Consider the following 16,245-nt stretch of genomic DNA (forward strand, 5'->3'; position numbering starts at 1 on the left):
GCTTAAAGTATCTAGTTCAAGATCCCCAATCTAGGTGAACCTTGTGGAACATTTAATTGACATGGAGATAATTAGGGGATATTCTGAAGAGTTACCAAAGAGAACTCCTAAAGGGAAACTAGATCATTGAGATTATTTATGGAGGAAGAACAGATGAAAGTAAAATTCTCCTGTTAAGAATAGTATCTGGGTAAAGAAATGCTTTCTGCTTTATTTGATGGAAATAGACAAAATAAGAGTGAACAGACTTATATTTCAATTTCATTGAAATTCAGATAAATTCATAACTAAGATTTTATTATATATACACTGTTAAGGTGAAGAGTTCAACACTAATCTAGGTTGAATTCTGTAGATATTTAAAACCAGCTATTTTAGTTTCCTTTTAGTTTAAGACAGTGCTGAAATATGTACTTAATTTTCTGAATACTTGGCTCCTTGTAGCTGCAGTTTCATGAATTTGTGACATTAGACTTACTGTATGAGGAGTTTTGTATTTTTCTTCTTTGAACTTGTTGCTTCTAGTCCTTTGGGCATAGCCCCTAGGATTTCTGGATGAGGTTTCGGAGAGTGCACAGCATTGGAGAGGAGCTTTTGCATAATGCCAACAGTGTAGCTGAGGAAATGGGTCTTGGGGAAAATGCATTTGACACCTGTAACAGAGGATAAATATGATAGGGGCTGGAGTGGCTTATACAGAGTGTGATAGAAAAGCTCAAAACTAACAGAAACAAGCAACGGAAGAGTTAAGGCAGACAGACGCTTGCAGAGCTCTTAGTTTCTGATGCTAGCTTTGTTAACAGAGTGTGTATTATTTGAAATAATTTATCCTCACTGAGCATCTGTTTTTGTACCTGTGAAAAATATACTAGATAATCTTTGACATATTGTTCAAGCTCTACAATTATCTTCTTTTGTGACACAGAGACACAGACAATAATAGAGATTCTCAATGCTATATAAAAGGATGTTATTTACCAAACAAATTTCTGAGGTTTTTGTTTTTTGTTTTCTGTTTGTTTTGTTTCTTTTTAGGTACTGCCTTCCCAGACTTTCTTGTTATCGTAACATTTATTTCGTCAAACAGATCTTAAAGCAAGCAGATATTATCCAGGTGTGCAAAAGTGATTAACCATGTGATTTTCAGAAAAAAAGGAGAAAAAGCAAGCAATCAGCCTTTAAGGCTGTTGTTGTGTAATAAAAACCTTGCTTGACAGTTGAAGAACACCTTAACTTTTTCATTTAAAATTTATTACTCTTTGAAAAAGGAGAACTCGTTAAGCAGCATACTTGCTTCTTTCACAGATGTCTGATTGGCCTGCAATGTTTTGGTTCTATTTAATATATTTCTAACTATTTTTAATGAATATACTTCTAACTATTTTTAATGAATGTAAAAATAATGTTGAGTTAGAATAGACATATCTAACTGTACGATTAAAGTTGAATCACTTTTAAATTTGAAAAAGTTTCTTGTCTTCTATTGTTAATGCTCCTAGAATCTCATATTTGGGAACTAATGTTCAGTGTAGCCAAAACCTAAATGTGGAGCTATATATTGAATGTTGTAAAGTCATTAGTAGAAGGGCAATTTGGTGGCTAATTTTAAAGTACATAGAGAGTATTAACAATAATGAAGTGTCATTTTGTTCCTGGAATTCTGTGTGTGTGTGTGTGTGTGTGTGTGTGTGTGTGTGTGTGTGTGTGTGTGGTGTGTGTGTGTGTGTGTGTGTGTGTGTGTGTGTGTGTGTGGTGTGTGTGTGTGTGTGGTCAAAAAAGTATCTGAAGGGGCCTGTAATAGAAAACCTAGTTCCTTTATGATATACACAATCTAGTTTGAAATTTTAATGCATTAAATTCATAAAACATGAAGAGTTTAAGCTTTGCAACACTTAATTGATACATGCATCAGAATAAATTTGGAAAACAATGGACCTTCATACGTTTTGACTTCTCTGTTTTCTATTTGATAACTTTGGGATTGCAGTTACTCTTTTTTGACACAAGATGGTGATGTTCACCTGAAATGTTTCCTGAGTACAGGCTCTACTGCGTTTAGAGGCTCCCCCTCATTTATCCAAAGAGCCGCTTAAAGAAATGAATGAAACTGACTTTGCTTTAAGAGATAATAGTTGAACAGAGACAGAGAGTGTGTCCATTTTATAACAGATTTAACAAATAATGATTCAAATTTAAGTGTGGGTTTATGTGAGTTGAGGATTGGGGAGCTGAGAGCACTGGGAAAAAGGAAAGTTGGACAGTGGAGAATTAGCAGTCATTAGGTATGCAGTATGCATTAAGTTTATGCTATGTGTTTTACATATAATATCTAGTTAATTTTAGTCAAATATGAGCACCTTACATGTATTTTATGCAATACTAGTGCATTCCTTGTTTAATTGTGCAAGTTTAGAAGTGTGGTGTGTGTTTGTTCTCTCTTAAAAAAATCATGATGTATCATCAGCCAGTGTAGTAGCTTTATTCATAATTTAAGTGATAGTATCTGTTTCGTTTTTAAAAATAAACAAGTTTCTTATATATAGTTAAATATATAGTTAACATAGTATCTGGCAATCTCAGTCCTAGGTATTTGCCCAAGAAAAATGAATAAATTGTCCAGCAAAGACCTGTTTGTAATGTTTATAGCAATTTTATTTATAATACCTAAACAACCCAAATGTCTATCTACATGAATGAATAAGTAAGCTGCAACATGTCCATACAGTGAAATACTACTCAGTCATGAAAAGGAACAAATTATTGATATATGCAAAGATGGATAAATCTCAAAAGCATTATGCTAAGTAAAAACAGTCAGATATAAAAGACTATACAATATACTGACATTGTGAGGGTTGCAGGGACAGAAATCAGTTTGGGGATCTGAGGGAGGAAATTCACCACAGAGCAGCAATGGGAACCTTTTTGGAATGGTGTAGATATTCTATATCTTGGCTGTAGTGGTGATTACAGGACTGCATATACAGGGACCCCTCGTTTTACTGTGCTTTATTACAGTTTGCAAGTAGTGTATTTTTTATAAACTGAGTATTTCTGGTAACCCTGCAAGTCCATTGGTGCCATTTTTTCAACAGCTTATGCTCATTTCACATTTTGGTGATTTTTGTAATATTTCAAACTTCCTCATTATACTATATATGTAATCTTGATCTGTGATCAGTGATATTTAACGTTATTATTGTAATTGCTCTAGGACACCATACACCACACCCATGTAAGACAGCAAACCTAATAAATAAATGTTGTATGTTCTGACTGCTCCAACAGCCAGCCATTTTTCTGTCTCTCTTCCTCTCTTGGGGCCTCCCTACTCCCTGAGACACAACAGTATTGAAATTAGGCCAAAGAATAACCCTACAATGGTTTCCAAATGTTCAGATTAAAAGTAGAGTCTCACATCTGTCACATTACTCAAATGCTAGAAATGATTAAGTTTCATGAGAATGGCATGTCAAAAGCTGAGAGAGGCCAAAAGCTAGGCCTCTTGTACCAAATGTTTAGCCAAGTTGTAAATGCAAAGGAAAAGTTCTTGAAGGAAATTAAAAGTGCTCCTTCAGTGAACACATGAATGATAAGAAAGCAAAACAGCCTTATTGCTGATACGGAGAAAATTTTAGTGATCTGGACAGAAGATCAAACCAACTACAGCATTCTCTTAAGCCAAAGCCTAATCCAGAGCAAAGCCCTAATGCTCTTCAATTCTGTGAAGGCCAAGAAAGGTCAGGAAGTTGCAGAAGAAAAGTTGGCAGGTAGCAGAACTTGGGTCATGAAGTTTAAGGAAAGAAACTGTCTGTGTAACATAAAAATGTAAAGTGAAGCAGCAAGTGCTGATGTAGAAACTGTAGCCAGTTATACAGAAGATCTAGCTAAGATAATGAAGGCGGTTAACTAAACAACAGATTTTTAATGTAGAAAAAACAGCCTTATATTAGAAGAAGATGGTAATCTAGGACTTCCATACCTAGAGAGTAGAAATTAATGCCTGGCTTCATGCTTCAAAGGACAGGGTGACTCTTCTGTTAGGGGCTAATGCAGCTGGTGACTTTATGTGGAAGCCAGTGCTCATTTACCATTCTGAAAATCCTAGGGTCCTGAACAGTTTTGTTAAGTCTACTCTGCCTGTGCTCTATCAACGGAACAACAAAGCTGGTTGACAGCACATCTGTTTACGGCACAGTTTTCTCAATATTTTAAGCTCACTGTTGAGACCTACTGCTGAGGGAAAAAAAAAATTCCTTTTGAGATGTTACTGTTCACTGACAATGTACATAGTTACCCAAGGCTCTGATGGAAATGCACAAGAATTAATGTTTTTGTGTCTGCTAAAACAGTATCTATTCTGCAGCCTCTGGATCAAGGAGTAATACTGACTTTCAAGTCTTATGATATAAGAAATAAATTTTGTAAGGCTATTGCTGCCATAATAGTGGATATGGGCAAAGTAAACCTCCTTGAAAGGAGTCACCATTCTAGATGCCATGAAGATCATTCATGATTTATGGGAGGAGGTGAAAATATGTCAACTTTAGCAGGAGTTTAGAAGTTGATTCCAGCCCTCATGGATAACTTTGATGGCTTCAAGACATCAGTGGAGGAAGTAACTATAGATAAGGTAGATATAGCAAAAGAGCTAGAATTAGAAGTGGAGTCTGAAGATGGGACTGAATTGCTGCAATCCTATGATCAAATTAGAATGGGTGAGGAGTTGCTTCTTATGACTTAGCAAATAAAGTGATTTTTTTGAGATGGAATCTACTCTTGGTGAAGATGCTGTGAATATTGTTGAAATGGTAACCAAGGATTTAGAATATTTTATAAGTTTAGTTGATAAAACAGCAGGGTTTGAGAGGATTGATTCCAGCTTTAAAAGAAGTTCTACTGGCCAGGCTTTGTGGCTCACGCCTGTAATCCCAGCACTTTGGGAGGCCGAGGCGGGTAGATCACGAGGTCAGGAGATGGAGACCATCCTGGCTAACACGGTGAAACGCCGTCTCTACTAAAAATACAAAAAATTAGCCGGGCGTGGTGGCGGGCGCCTGTAGTCCCAGCTACTGGGGAGGCTGAGGCAGGAGAATGGCGTGAACCCCGGAGGCGGAGCTTGCAATGAGCCAAGCCGAGATCGCGCCACTGCACTCCAGTCTGGGAGACACAGCGAGACTCCGTCTCAAAAAAAAAAAAAAAAGAAAATTCTCCTGTGGTTTACCCTATCAAATAACATCACATGCTACAAAGATATCTTTCATGAAAGGAAGAGTCAGTTGATGTGGCACACTTTATTGTTGTCTTTCTTTTAGAAATTGCCACAGCCACCCCAGCCTGCAGCAACCACCACCCTGATCAGTTAGCTGTCATCAACATCAAGGCAAGACCTTCCACCAGCAAAAAGATTACAACTTGCTGAAGGCTTAGATAATCATTTGCATTTTTAGCAATAAAGGATTTTTAAATTAAGGTGTATACTTTTTTTTCTCCCAGACATAATGGTATGCATACTTAGTAGACTATCATATACTGTAAACATAACTTTTATATGTATTGGTAAATTTAAAAATTCTTGTCACTTGCTTTATTGTGATATTAGCTTTATTGCAATATTAGCTTTATTGTAGTGGTCTGGAACTGAACCTGCAGTATCTTGGAGGTATGCCTGTATTTGTCAGAACCCTTCTAGCTGTAAAAGTAAAGAGATTGAATTTTACAATATGTGGGGTATACCCTAATCCTGGCCATTAGAAAACCACACTAAAAACATTGTTTAATTCGGAACACAAAGGAAAATGTCAGCTTTATATTTCAGCAACAGTTTCTTTTCACTTGGAGGTAAGGCTTCCTGCTTCTCAGCTCTTTTACCAGCCTTTGACTATCTTTTACAACCCATTTACTCAGACCTGCATTGTTATTGCCTCAGTGGGCTCAGGACTACCTCAGCAAAGAAAGGGGCTTGGAGTGTTGCTTCACCAGCCGGAAACCTCCGTGGCCAGTGGCGCCTTCTGCCTGAATACTGCTCACACCCACTGAGCTCGTCCTGCCCACTTGGCCCAGCAGGCTGCACTCCGCTCGTGCTACTGGCCTGGATCCCACACCTGCCAAGGATGAGCCAGGCATGGAGCGGTGAGGGTTGTGTGGGCGAGTGAGCCCAGGTTCTGGCCACTGTGCACAGCCAGGCACACAAGCTGCTGCATGGGGTGGGCAGCTCTAGGCACTGATAACAGTTGCTGGCTCCATGTAAGGCTGTGGCTGGACCAGATGTACCACGCACAGCTTCCACTGTGTGCACCCGTGACTGGATGAGGGGAACGCAGTGGTGCCCAGAAGCTTGGAGAAGCCAGGAACCAGAGCCCTAAAGAGATGTCACAGTCCTGCCTCAGGGAGCCCCTAGGTCTGGGCTCCCCAAAGGGCTGCAACTCTTCTCTCCTTCCCATCATGCTCAGTGTGGCAAGTCAGGGTGGGGAGTGTGTTTCAGCCCTGTTTGTGTTACTGCTCTTTCACTCCCTCCATTTGGTGGGTGCTGACTTCTTGTCCCACGTCCAGGACCAGTGAGGGATGTGGACAACTGGAGGGTGAGCAAAGTGGAAAGGAGCTTAATTGAACAACAGAAGAGCTCTCAGGAGACCCAACATAGGTAGCTCCTTTCTGCAGCTGGTAGTCCTGAAGTCTGTCCAAGTCTGGCTGAGTTCAGGGGATTTTATGGGCTCAGAAGGGACAAAGTCCCTGCTGATTGGTCCATGGGTGGCCATGGGCAGGCCCAGTGAAAGCCCCCTAAGTTCTCACTCTGGGCCGAGGACGCCACATGGATCTGGCAGTCCAGCCCCCAGGCTTCAGGCTGGCCCAGCCTTGAAGGTGGGGTTTCACCAGGGACCCACCCCTTTCCACCCAGGAGCCTTTCTGCCTCCTGTCGCCAAGAATGTGCCATTCATGGCCCCCAGGCTCTTTGTGCAAAGGGGTGCCCAAAGGCCTATTGCGAACCACCCTCAGCCCTCCTTAGCCTCCCTCCCATGCTCACCAGTGCCCAAAGTCCAGAAGGGTTCAAGGTGGCTGGGGGCTGACATCTCAGTGTGTCCCTGAGCACAAGCACATCCAACTGAGTTGTGACAGCACCCAGGCTTGGCCACAACTTTGCTCCGCCCAGAGCCTGCGCCACAATCAGGGAGTGGCCAGGGAGCAGGAGCAGGCGCTTCAGAGCCTGTCGGGGCAGGAGGGCTTTCCAGGACCCCAAGAAGGCCTGGGTCCAGAGCCACGGCTGGACGGCTGCAGTTAGCCCCGCCCTCCCGCCCCGCCCTCCCAGCCGAGTAGGGGTCAGGTCTCCTGCCTGTTGCCAGCCCTGCCGGCTTGGCGGAGCTTGCAGCTCTAGCCGCACCAACCCTGTGCGGCCGGCATCTTCACAGCGGCTGCTGCAGACGGGTCATTGCTGCCATCATTACTCCCAAGTTTCGGGGCAGAAATAAGTAGAATTTTAGTGCTGGAAAGATTCTTAGAGTGATTTCTTAATAAAAATTTGACTGGCAAACTAGATATTTTACATGTAAATCTTTTAGAGAATTTATTCAGCAACAAAAATCAGTTTGTTATGTGTATATTGGCAGTTTCTAATCTGATTTTCATAATTAAATATAACTAAAATTATGAAAATGTACTAAAAAAAAAAACAGCTAGATTATACTCCTGTCTCCTAGAAGGGACAGTGCAGGTAAACCAGACCAGTGCCTTGTATCAATAATTATGTTTCATACCAAGTAATAATGTTTACCTTTTTATTATGCCAGTAAAATTTATGGCCTAAAAGTTACATGTTGTTTCTGTTTACATGGAGATATTTGATGACAGACTTATTCAGAGGTATGTTTTGTTATGGAAAAGACAATGATAAGCCAGTTGTAAAACTGGAGCCTTTTGAAAGTCTTGATTCCGCAACTTCTTTTTTTTTGTATTAGAGAACAAAACAGAATATTTGTAATAGGATTTTTTAAAAGTGTAGTATATTCTACCTAAGTAGAAAGTTGAAGAAAATAGAATGCTAATGTTTGGAGAAGGTGAACAAAATTGTATTTCTACGAATGTTTAGGATATTTTGGGAATTTCTAAGAGTTCAGCCTCTTTAATTCTATATTTTGGGGCTTAACACATTTAAAAAAAATAAAATATATGTGATTTTTTTAGAGACTAGTAGAGGCCTGACATTTTGAGTTTAATAACTTTATGAGGTTTATTCTTAAATTCTGTATCAGACAATGTCTTTGAATTGTGTATGTAATATTTTGATGTCCTTTTGCTGTTGCATTTATAAACCAGAATTCAGTCTTTGATGTTTGCATCATATTACTAAGTGATTTGGGTAAAGACAGAGGGGAAAAAGAAAAAGAGGGAAGAAGGGGGAGGGTAGAGGGAGGTTGAAGTGGTATATGTGTGTGGGTTGTTGTATTTATGTTTTATCTTTGCTTGTTAGACAATTAGAATTGAAGTTAAACACTAGGAAATAGATGATAAGTTTATCTCTATACTCCCAGGAAAAATTAACATTAGAATTAAGGCATTTAGCTAAACTAAGCCAAGATTGGAAAACTGCTGTGCTGTATGCCTGTGTTTAGAAATAAAGTTTTATTGAAACACAGCCACATTCATTTTCTGTTGTGAGTGCTTTCATGCTGCAATGGGAGAGTTGAATAGTGCTGCATAGACTGTATGGCTGACAAACTGAAAATATGTACCATCTGCCCCTTTATTACTAATTATAATATGGCTTATAGGAAGCTATTAGTAATTATTAGAACTAGGAAATACTCATATGATAAATCTGTCTTATCTGAAGCAATAATAATACTGAGCCTTGTAGGAAAAGATTATATCAATCATCTGACACTGTAGGTGCTACAAGCGTTTTCTCATTCTGATTCTCCTTACCTCCTTTTATGCTACTCAGCTGTTTTTTTCTGTAGTGCTTATTAGTGTAGTGTAGTGAATATTATTACCACATAGGTTACTTATACAAAGTGTTTATTATCGTCTCACATTGCTCTAATGCAAGGGAAGCATTTTTGTCTATTTTGAGCAAGGATTTTTGTCATATTTACTGGTATTTTTAGGTACCTGGAACACATAGTAGCAGTTAGTATGAAATAATCCTGCCTTCTTATTAACTATATTAATCAATTTAGAAAGCATCAGCTTTTCACTTGCTGGCTATATTTTGCCAATTCAAAATGCAAATAATTTGCTGAGCTAAATGGTATATCTTTTAATTCGTTTTCTCTGTTCTTCATTGAGCAAGTTACTATTTTCTATTTTTAACTCCTCACTTTATCACTAGGTACATGTAGTTTTTTCTTGGGGGTGATATGTGTTTAGTAGAAGGTAGTTCAGTAATATATTTACTGAATAGCAAAATGAACACTAAGATTAAAGCTCATGTTAACTACTTTGATGGCCTTGAGGAAGTAATGCTGAGAGTTTAATCACTATTAAGTAATTAAGAATCATTTCTCATAAAAGTTCTCTTCCTTCCAGTTATATTCATGACTGTGTTTTGGTGATAGTTGACTGCCCTGCTTACATAGTTGCAAAATTGGTAAGGAGAACAGTATTCTGCAGCCAAGTTTCCATGAGTTGATATTTCACATTCACATTCGTGACCTAAACGTGTATTCTGGCAGACAGTGAGAAAAGCCAAATGTTCTTGTAAGCAGCAAGGATTTTCTTCATGGAAAACAAAGAAGTAAAAATGTAATCCAAGCAAAACTATCATGTATATACTGAATTTTATAGGTATATCTATAGAAAATTAATATTTGCTTTTATACATTTTATTACAAATTTATTTTGTTAGGTATTATATTTGAAGTAAAAAATAAAATACAAAATTGAATACATAAAGGGAAATCAGAAAAACCCGGAAATATAATAACGATTATTATATACTAAGATAATAACAATTATTACCATTTTTATTTGAGCACATACACTATGCCAGGCACAGCACAGCATGCTTTATGTACATAATCTGTAGCTCTCCTAACAACCCTGCAAAGTAGTACCTCTGTTTACATTTTGAAGATGAGAAAATTACTACTAAAAGAGATTAAATAGCTTGCCATGATTCAGAAACTAGTAAGTAATGAAGGCAGTACAGTAAGGCAGGACTTTCTGTCTCCCCAGATACCTTATTCTTTATCCCGTAGCATGTCATTTTTCTCCAGTGTTGTCATGATGTGTCATCAGGTGACTATACTTTTTAATCCATACTTTATTTAAAAATTTTATGTGTTAGAAAACTTACACTCTAGACATTTAAAATTTAAAATTTCATAACATAGTATGCTTCTGAATAACCTGAGAAGAATGTTATACAAAAGGAAATGGCTTGCTGATTCCATGGAGTAATAAATGCCTACCTGTTTTCATTTTGAAGTTAAAGCGATTGCTTCTGATTTTAAGCCAACATGTATTTTTTTTTTCATTTTATCTTTCTCAGCTTTATAACATGTATTTGGCCTTATACAGCTGTGAAAATTGATCATACAAATTGGTTTGAGCATATGTGACCTATGAACACTTGTATTCTGACTTAGAGGAGAGTTTTATATTTTCTGGGCAGCATAGAGCCATACATTTTTGGACACCCTTCGTATTTTACATTTAATAGAATGATGAAAACGATTCATTAAGCCTTTCTTTGATGAAAGACAGAAACCACAGAGCAATGAAGGTATTGGCATTTCTGATAAAGTTTATATATTAAAGTCTTATGGTAGCCTATGACAAAGAGCTTGTTTGGAAAAATTGAGAGATTCAAGTTTTGTATTAGACGTAAGTTTTGTCACTTCATCAAATGCCTCCCTTTCTTTTTTTTCTTTTTTTTTGTTTTTGAGATGGAGTCTCGCTCTGTCACCCAGGCTGGAGTGCAGTGGCCCAATCTCCACTCAATGCAAGCTCTGCCCCCCAGGTGCATGCCATTCTCCTGCCTCAGCCTCCCCAGTAGCTGGGACTATAGGCGCTGCCTCCTTTTCTATGTCTTATCACGAATTTATTTTTTTCCCTTTAATAGTAGATCAAATATAGATAGCCAGGAAAGACTAAAAGATCAGTTATGGTAATATAGTGAAGATGTTTCATTCATACTTAAATATTATACAAGTATTAGTTTTGTATTATACTTATTATTATTATTTTGAGACAGAGACTTGCTCGGTCGCCCAGGATGGGGTGCAATGGCACGATCTCCGCTCATTGCAACCTCTGCCTTCTGGGTTCAAGCAATTCTTCTGCCTCAGCCTTCCAAGTAGCTGGGATTACAGGCGCATGCCAATTTTTGTATTTTTGTAAAGACAGAGGGTTTCATCATGTTGGGCAGGCTGGTCTTGAACTCCTGACCTCGGGTGATCCGCCCGCCTTGGCCTCCCAAAGTGCTGGGATTACAGGCGTGAGCCACCGCACCCGGCTATACTTATTATTTTAGAAGAACTTTATGAACACTATTAATACCAAAAATTGCCTTAAATTATTATCTATTGAATGAATATTTGACTGGCTGACTGAATGAATGCATACATTCAGAACTCTGGAATCCAAAATCTTGTAGAGCCTCCCTTTGAGTGGAAATTACTCTTCCTTGATTTTAGAAATGTTAAATTAAAAGATAGCTTAATATTGGTATTGTTACTTTCTATAATTGTCAAAAAGAAGTTATAGTGTCCTCCTAAAGACAAATAAGGAGATAAAGAAAAACAAAAATAATTGAGTTAAATTGTTAATTTTTGTTTGTTGTATGTGTTCCTGAGATCCTTGAGATTAAAATTCAAGCAGGGATGCAGTCTTCTTTTGAGTTACATGATAGAGTCTGTGACATTAGCATTCTCTGTCTCAAACAGTAATGCTGCCAAAATGGTTCTTGATTTAAGGATGTGATTTCTTTTATAGTCAGTATTTTTTAACATATCACATTTGAGTCTTGTAAAACTTAACTGCTTCCTTCTTTCACATATCAGTTTATCTTCCATCAGAGAGAATAGTGATATGGAATCATTTTGTCTGAATGGTTGGCTAAAAGTACAAAGTGTAGAAGGTAGAAACTTAAATAGAGGATAATGAATTTTTGTATATCTGATTCCCAAGCATTAACATTTTTTTTTCTGTTTCCACACCACAAAAGCTTCTTCCAAAAGTATCCACAGGCACAGAAGCTCTGTTTAGATTTTTCCTATGTGCTTTCTTTTCTTGATATTTTGATTTTTTTCCAAAATGAGTTTGCTGTTTAGTTTCGATGAAGTAAATATCTATATAAAATCTGAAGATTTTTATTTCTTGGATTTGGAGGGTAATTTGAACGTTAGATTTTAAAGGCTTATACTTAAGATGGCCATTAGTAGTTAAATCTGTTTTGTAACTAATCTAGTGTAATTTAGTTAATAGAGGTCAGTATGGAGTCATTCATATATTTATATTTCCTGTTTCATATGTTTATAAATATTTGATGAGTATCATTGGCTTTTTTCCTCCAATGTGTTTGGATTCAAGGAATTAAGGGTCTATATAAATACTTATTTTTCTGTGTGTGCATTTTCTTGTGTTTGTTTTCATTGGTTTTGAGTTTGACTTAATATACACATGTGCATTGAAAAAGATGATCTTTCCAAAAGCTTGCTTGGGATCTGTGCTAGGAGGATGATTTAGATGGATGGAGAGGGTTGCTTGCTTTACTACTTACTTTCCCAGACAAATCCATGGAGACAGATTGCTAATAGGATAGGGGAAAAACAACAAAAACAAATACAGCTTTTTGGTCTGGAACTGAATTGTATTATCTGTACTGTCAGTTAGAGCCTTTGCTCACTTACCCAGACAATCTCTACAGGGATTAAAGCTTCCTCCTGCATTAGTGATAACTTTCAGTATGCTGCAGCCTCATATCCAATTAATATTAAACAAAAAAAAAAATCTGGCTGTAAATGGTTGTAAAATCCTCACCAGTTCAACCTTTAATGAGAGTGATTGTGCTGATTACTCAAACAAGATTATCAATAATTAAAGGAATAGCGATCACTTGGATTTTATTTTCAGTTTTCATATGTAAATCCTTGCACCCCTTCCCCAAGGTTGGGCCTGATTTTGTTATGGGATCTTTGGTGTGTTGCTTTTCTGACCAGCAACCTTTGTGGCCAGTGGAGCCTTTGCCTGAGTTCTCATCCTGCATCTATGAAGAATGAGGTACATAGACAAGTGGAGGGTGAGCAAGACGAAGAGGAGCTTTATTGAGTGTTAGAACAGCTCAGAAGAGACCTGCAGTGGGTAGCTCCTCTCTGTAGGGAGGTCATCTCGTTGAGTGTTCAACTGTCAGCAGAGAGGAGGCCGGAGTGGGTAACTCCTCTCTGCAGGCAGGTTGTCCCGACGAGTGTTCAGCTCTTAGCAGAGAGGGTAGCTCCTCTCTGCTGCTGGTCATCCTGTTGTCTGCCACTCTCAGCAGAGAGGAGGTCCTGGAGAGGGTAGACTTCTCTCTGATGCTCATCATCCTGACCTCAGCAGCTCTCAGCAGAGAGGGTAGCTCTTCTCTGCAGCCAGTCCTTCCACTGGCTCTCTGCTCTGCTCTGGCTGAGTCCAGGGCTTTTATGAGCCTCAGAGGGGAGGAAGTGTGCATGCTGATTGGTCCATGGGACTGTGGTAAAGGCACCACAAGTCCCCACTCTGGTCTGCAGGACTGGCAGCCTGGCCCCCAGCCTAGAGGCCTTCCCTGGCCTGAAGGTGGGGCCTCACCAGGGACCTGCCCCTTTCAGCCCAGGAACCTGTCTGTGTCCCACTGCTGCCCGTCACACCCAGGCTGCTCACACCCATGCAAAGGAGCACCCACGGGCCAGCCCAGAGCCTCACTCAGCCCCATCTTGGCCTCCTCCCATTTGGCATCCATAGTCCAGAAGGGCCAAGGTGGCAGGAGCCTGGCCTGTCAGCGCTGCCTGGAGCAGCACACACCCGGCCAGGCCGCAACAACGCTGGGACTGGGGAGAGGCCAGGCAGTGGGAGCAGACACCCCTGAGCCTGCTGATGATGGGGGACCCTCCTGGGTACTGGAGAGCAACAGGAGGCCCAGGCCCACAGCCACAACCCAGGCGACTGCAGCTGTGCCTGGGGAGCTCTCACCCTTCCAACTCGTAAGGGGCAGCGCTCCCACCAGTCCCTGGTTCTGCAGAGTATGCAGCCTTGACCATGCCCCTTCTCTGCATCTCCCACAGTGGTAGCAGGTGAGGTGCAGGTGGCACAGTGGCCCTGGCCAACCCAGCACAAACCTGATGCTCCCAGGGCTAGTCCTGTGAGTCCTAGTGGCGGCACCTTTGGCCAGGTGCTTGTGGGCTATCAGGACATGGTGGGGAGAGAGGTCAAGGCTGCATTGGAGGCTCCGAGTCTGGTAGCAGATCCTGCCTGACTGTGCGAGGGTGGAAGTGGCACAGTCCACCTTGGGGACATGGGGCACAGGAGACTGTTGCCACTGCTGCTCTCACAGCTGCTTCTACTGTCCTGTCTACCTCCTTGCAGCCTGGAGCAGGGCTCCAGGCCATCAGTGGGCTGGGCTGGCATCCAAGGCCGGGATGACATTGCCACAATTTCCCCCTGTGGACCTGGCTCTTGGTGGCGGCCTGGGGCTCCTTCTCGCACAGCTTGAGACCCTGCCAGGGGGACACCTCTGGGAGCGGATTGCGGGCCCCAAACCCAGTCGTCGGGAGCGTCAGGCTGGACAGTCACTCGGACGCGGGATGAATCCTGGGGATGCAGCCTCGGTGGCCCCCGCTGAGCCTCCTGCAGAGGTGCAGTAACTTGGAGCCGCCAGCAGGGTGGGCGCGGCAGCAGAGTTGCTTGCCAGGTTTGGGAAGCGGGCGCCACTCCCACTTTCCACCCCACACCTCTGAAGTACGGCCCCAGAGTGCGTTCTGGCCCAGCCCCCTTCACTCTGTGTGCAACCGCAGCACCCCTGGGTCCAGCTCTGCCCTGGGACCCCTCTATGCCAGACCGTGCTCTTCCCTCGTCTGCAGGTAGCTCGGCCCGGCCCCACCTCAGTGGCTCCCAGGGTTGGGCTTCCAGGGCAGCAGGCCCCAGGTACCGTTCGCCTCGGAGTCCACCTGAGGGTCCACAGCTTGCACCCCAACCCGCACCCACACCCGCGCCCCACCACAGCCGGCCCCGGCTGCCAAAGTGGCAGTAACTACTTTGGATGGCCCGCTGCTGCCATCAGTTTGAATGGTTTATGTTTTGCCGTCCTTGTTAGTTGAGAAGAAAAACATGGATGTATGGATATACAGTGATGGATGCACTAGCAGCTTAAGAGTCATTTTGAAGACTTTTTTTTTTTTTTTTTTTTTAAATTTTTTGAGACAGAGTCTTGTTCCATCCCCCAGGCTGGAGTTCAGTGGGGCAGTCCTGGCTCACTGCAGCCTTGACCTCATGGGCTCAAGCGATCTTCCTGCCTTAGCCACCCAAGTAGCTGGGACTACAGGCAGGTGCCACCACTCCCAGCTAATTTTTAAATTTTTTGTAAAGACAGGGTCTTGCTTTGTTGCACAAGCTGGTCTCCAATTCCCGGGCTCTCGCAGTCCTCCTGGCTTGACCTCCCAAAGTGCCCCCACACCCAGGCTATTTTGAGGACATTTCCCTTTTCAGAAAAGTTATAAGTATTTTGACCCTGCACGAAAGTTTGGAATGATGGAATCATAGAAACAAAAGCAACAGAAAGCCTCAAAAGATTTTTTAAACCAAACAAAAATTATTGGAAGCAGCTTTTACCTCAAGCAGTGAATGAGCTACACAGAAAGTTGATTTTTCTTTTCTTAATGATTTCTAGTAATGGGGATTTTACAGCTTATTCTTCTCAACCTCCCTCCAGGTCCGTTTTGGTTGTTACAGCTGGAGGAATGATACTGGCATCCAGTGGGTAGAGGTCAGGGATGTTACCAGACCTCCTATAATGCACAGGAAAACCCTTCCTGTCCCACAATGAAACATTATTAGCCCAAGTAATGCTGAGATTGAGAAACCCTGCTGTAAAGTGTGGATTTTTATCTTGATGGGAGTTTTTCCAAGTAGCTACATTGCTGTTTACAATGCTTGATAAATAAAGGGAGATTTTGTTTTGTTTGTTTAATAACAAACAATAAGATAAGAGAGGTAATAAGAGGTAAAAGAGGCTTGAGACACAGATTTTGGGATTTATAGATGCAATAAACACATAAACACAAACAGTCTTCAAAAAAT

The 16,245-nt window shown here is 41.0% G+C and overlaps 1 protein-coding gene across 12 annotated transcripts in view; it reads left to right on the forward strand.

Moving 5' to 3' along the window:
- The window catches only part of AFG2A (AFG2 AAA ATPase homolog A), a 396,759-nt gene that overhangs the window by 149,095 nt on the left and 231,419 nt on the right, over positions 1-16,245 (forward strand). The window contains exon 15 of one of the 12 annotated variants that reach the window (XM_065545437.2): positions 5,316-5,471. The exons of 10 other annotated variants lie outside the window; for them this stretch is intronic. In XM_065545437.2, the coding sequence (XP_065401509.1) occupies positions 5,316-5,366 (51 nt within the window). In that variant the 3' untranslated portion in view covers positions 5,367-5,471. Of the gene's footprint in view, positions 1-1,035; positions 1,469-5,315; positions 5,472-16,245 lie in introns of those variants that run through there. One more of the 12 variants, XM_065545438.2, reaches the window with a different exon arrangement.

This window comes from Macaca fascicularis, chromosome 5 (assembly GCF_037993035.2).
Source record: "Macaca fascicularis isolate 582-1 chromosome 5, T2T-MFA8v1.1".
Taxonomy (NCBI): Eukaryota; Metazoa; Chordata; class Mammalia; order Primates; family Cercopithecidae; genus Macaca; species Macaca fascicularis.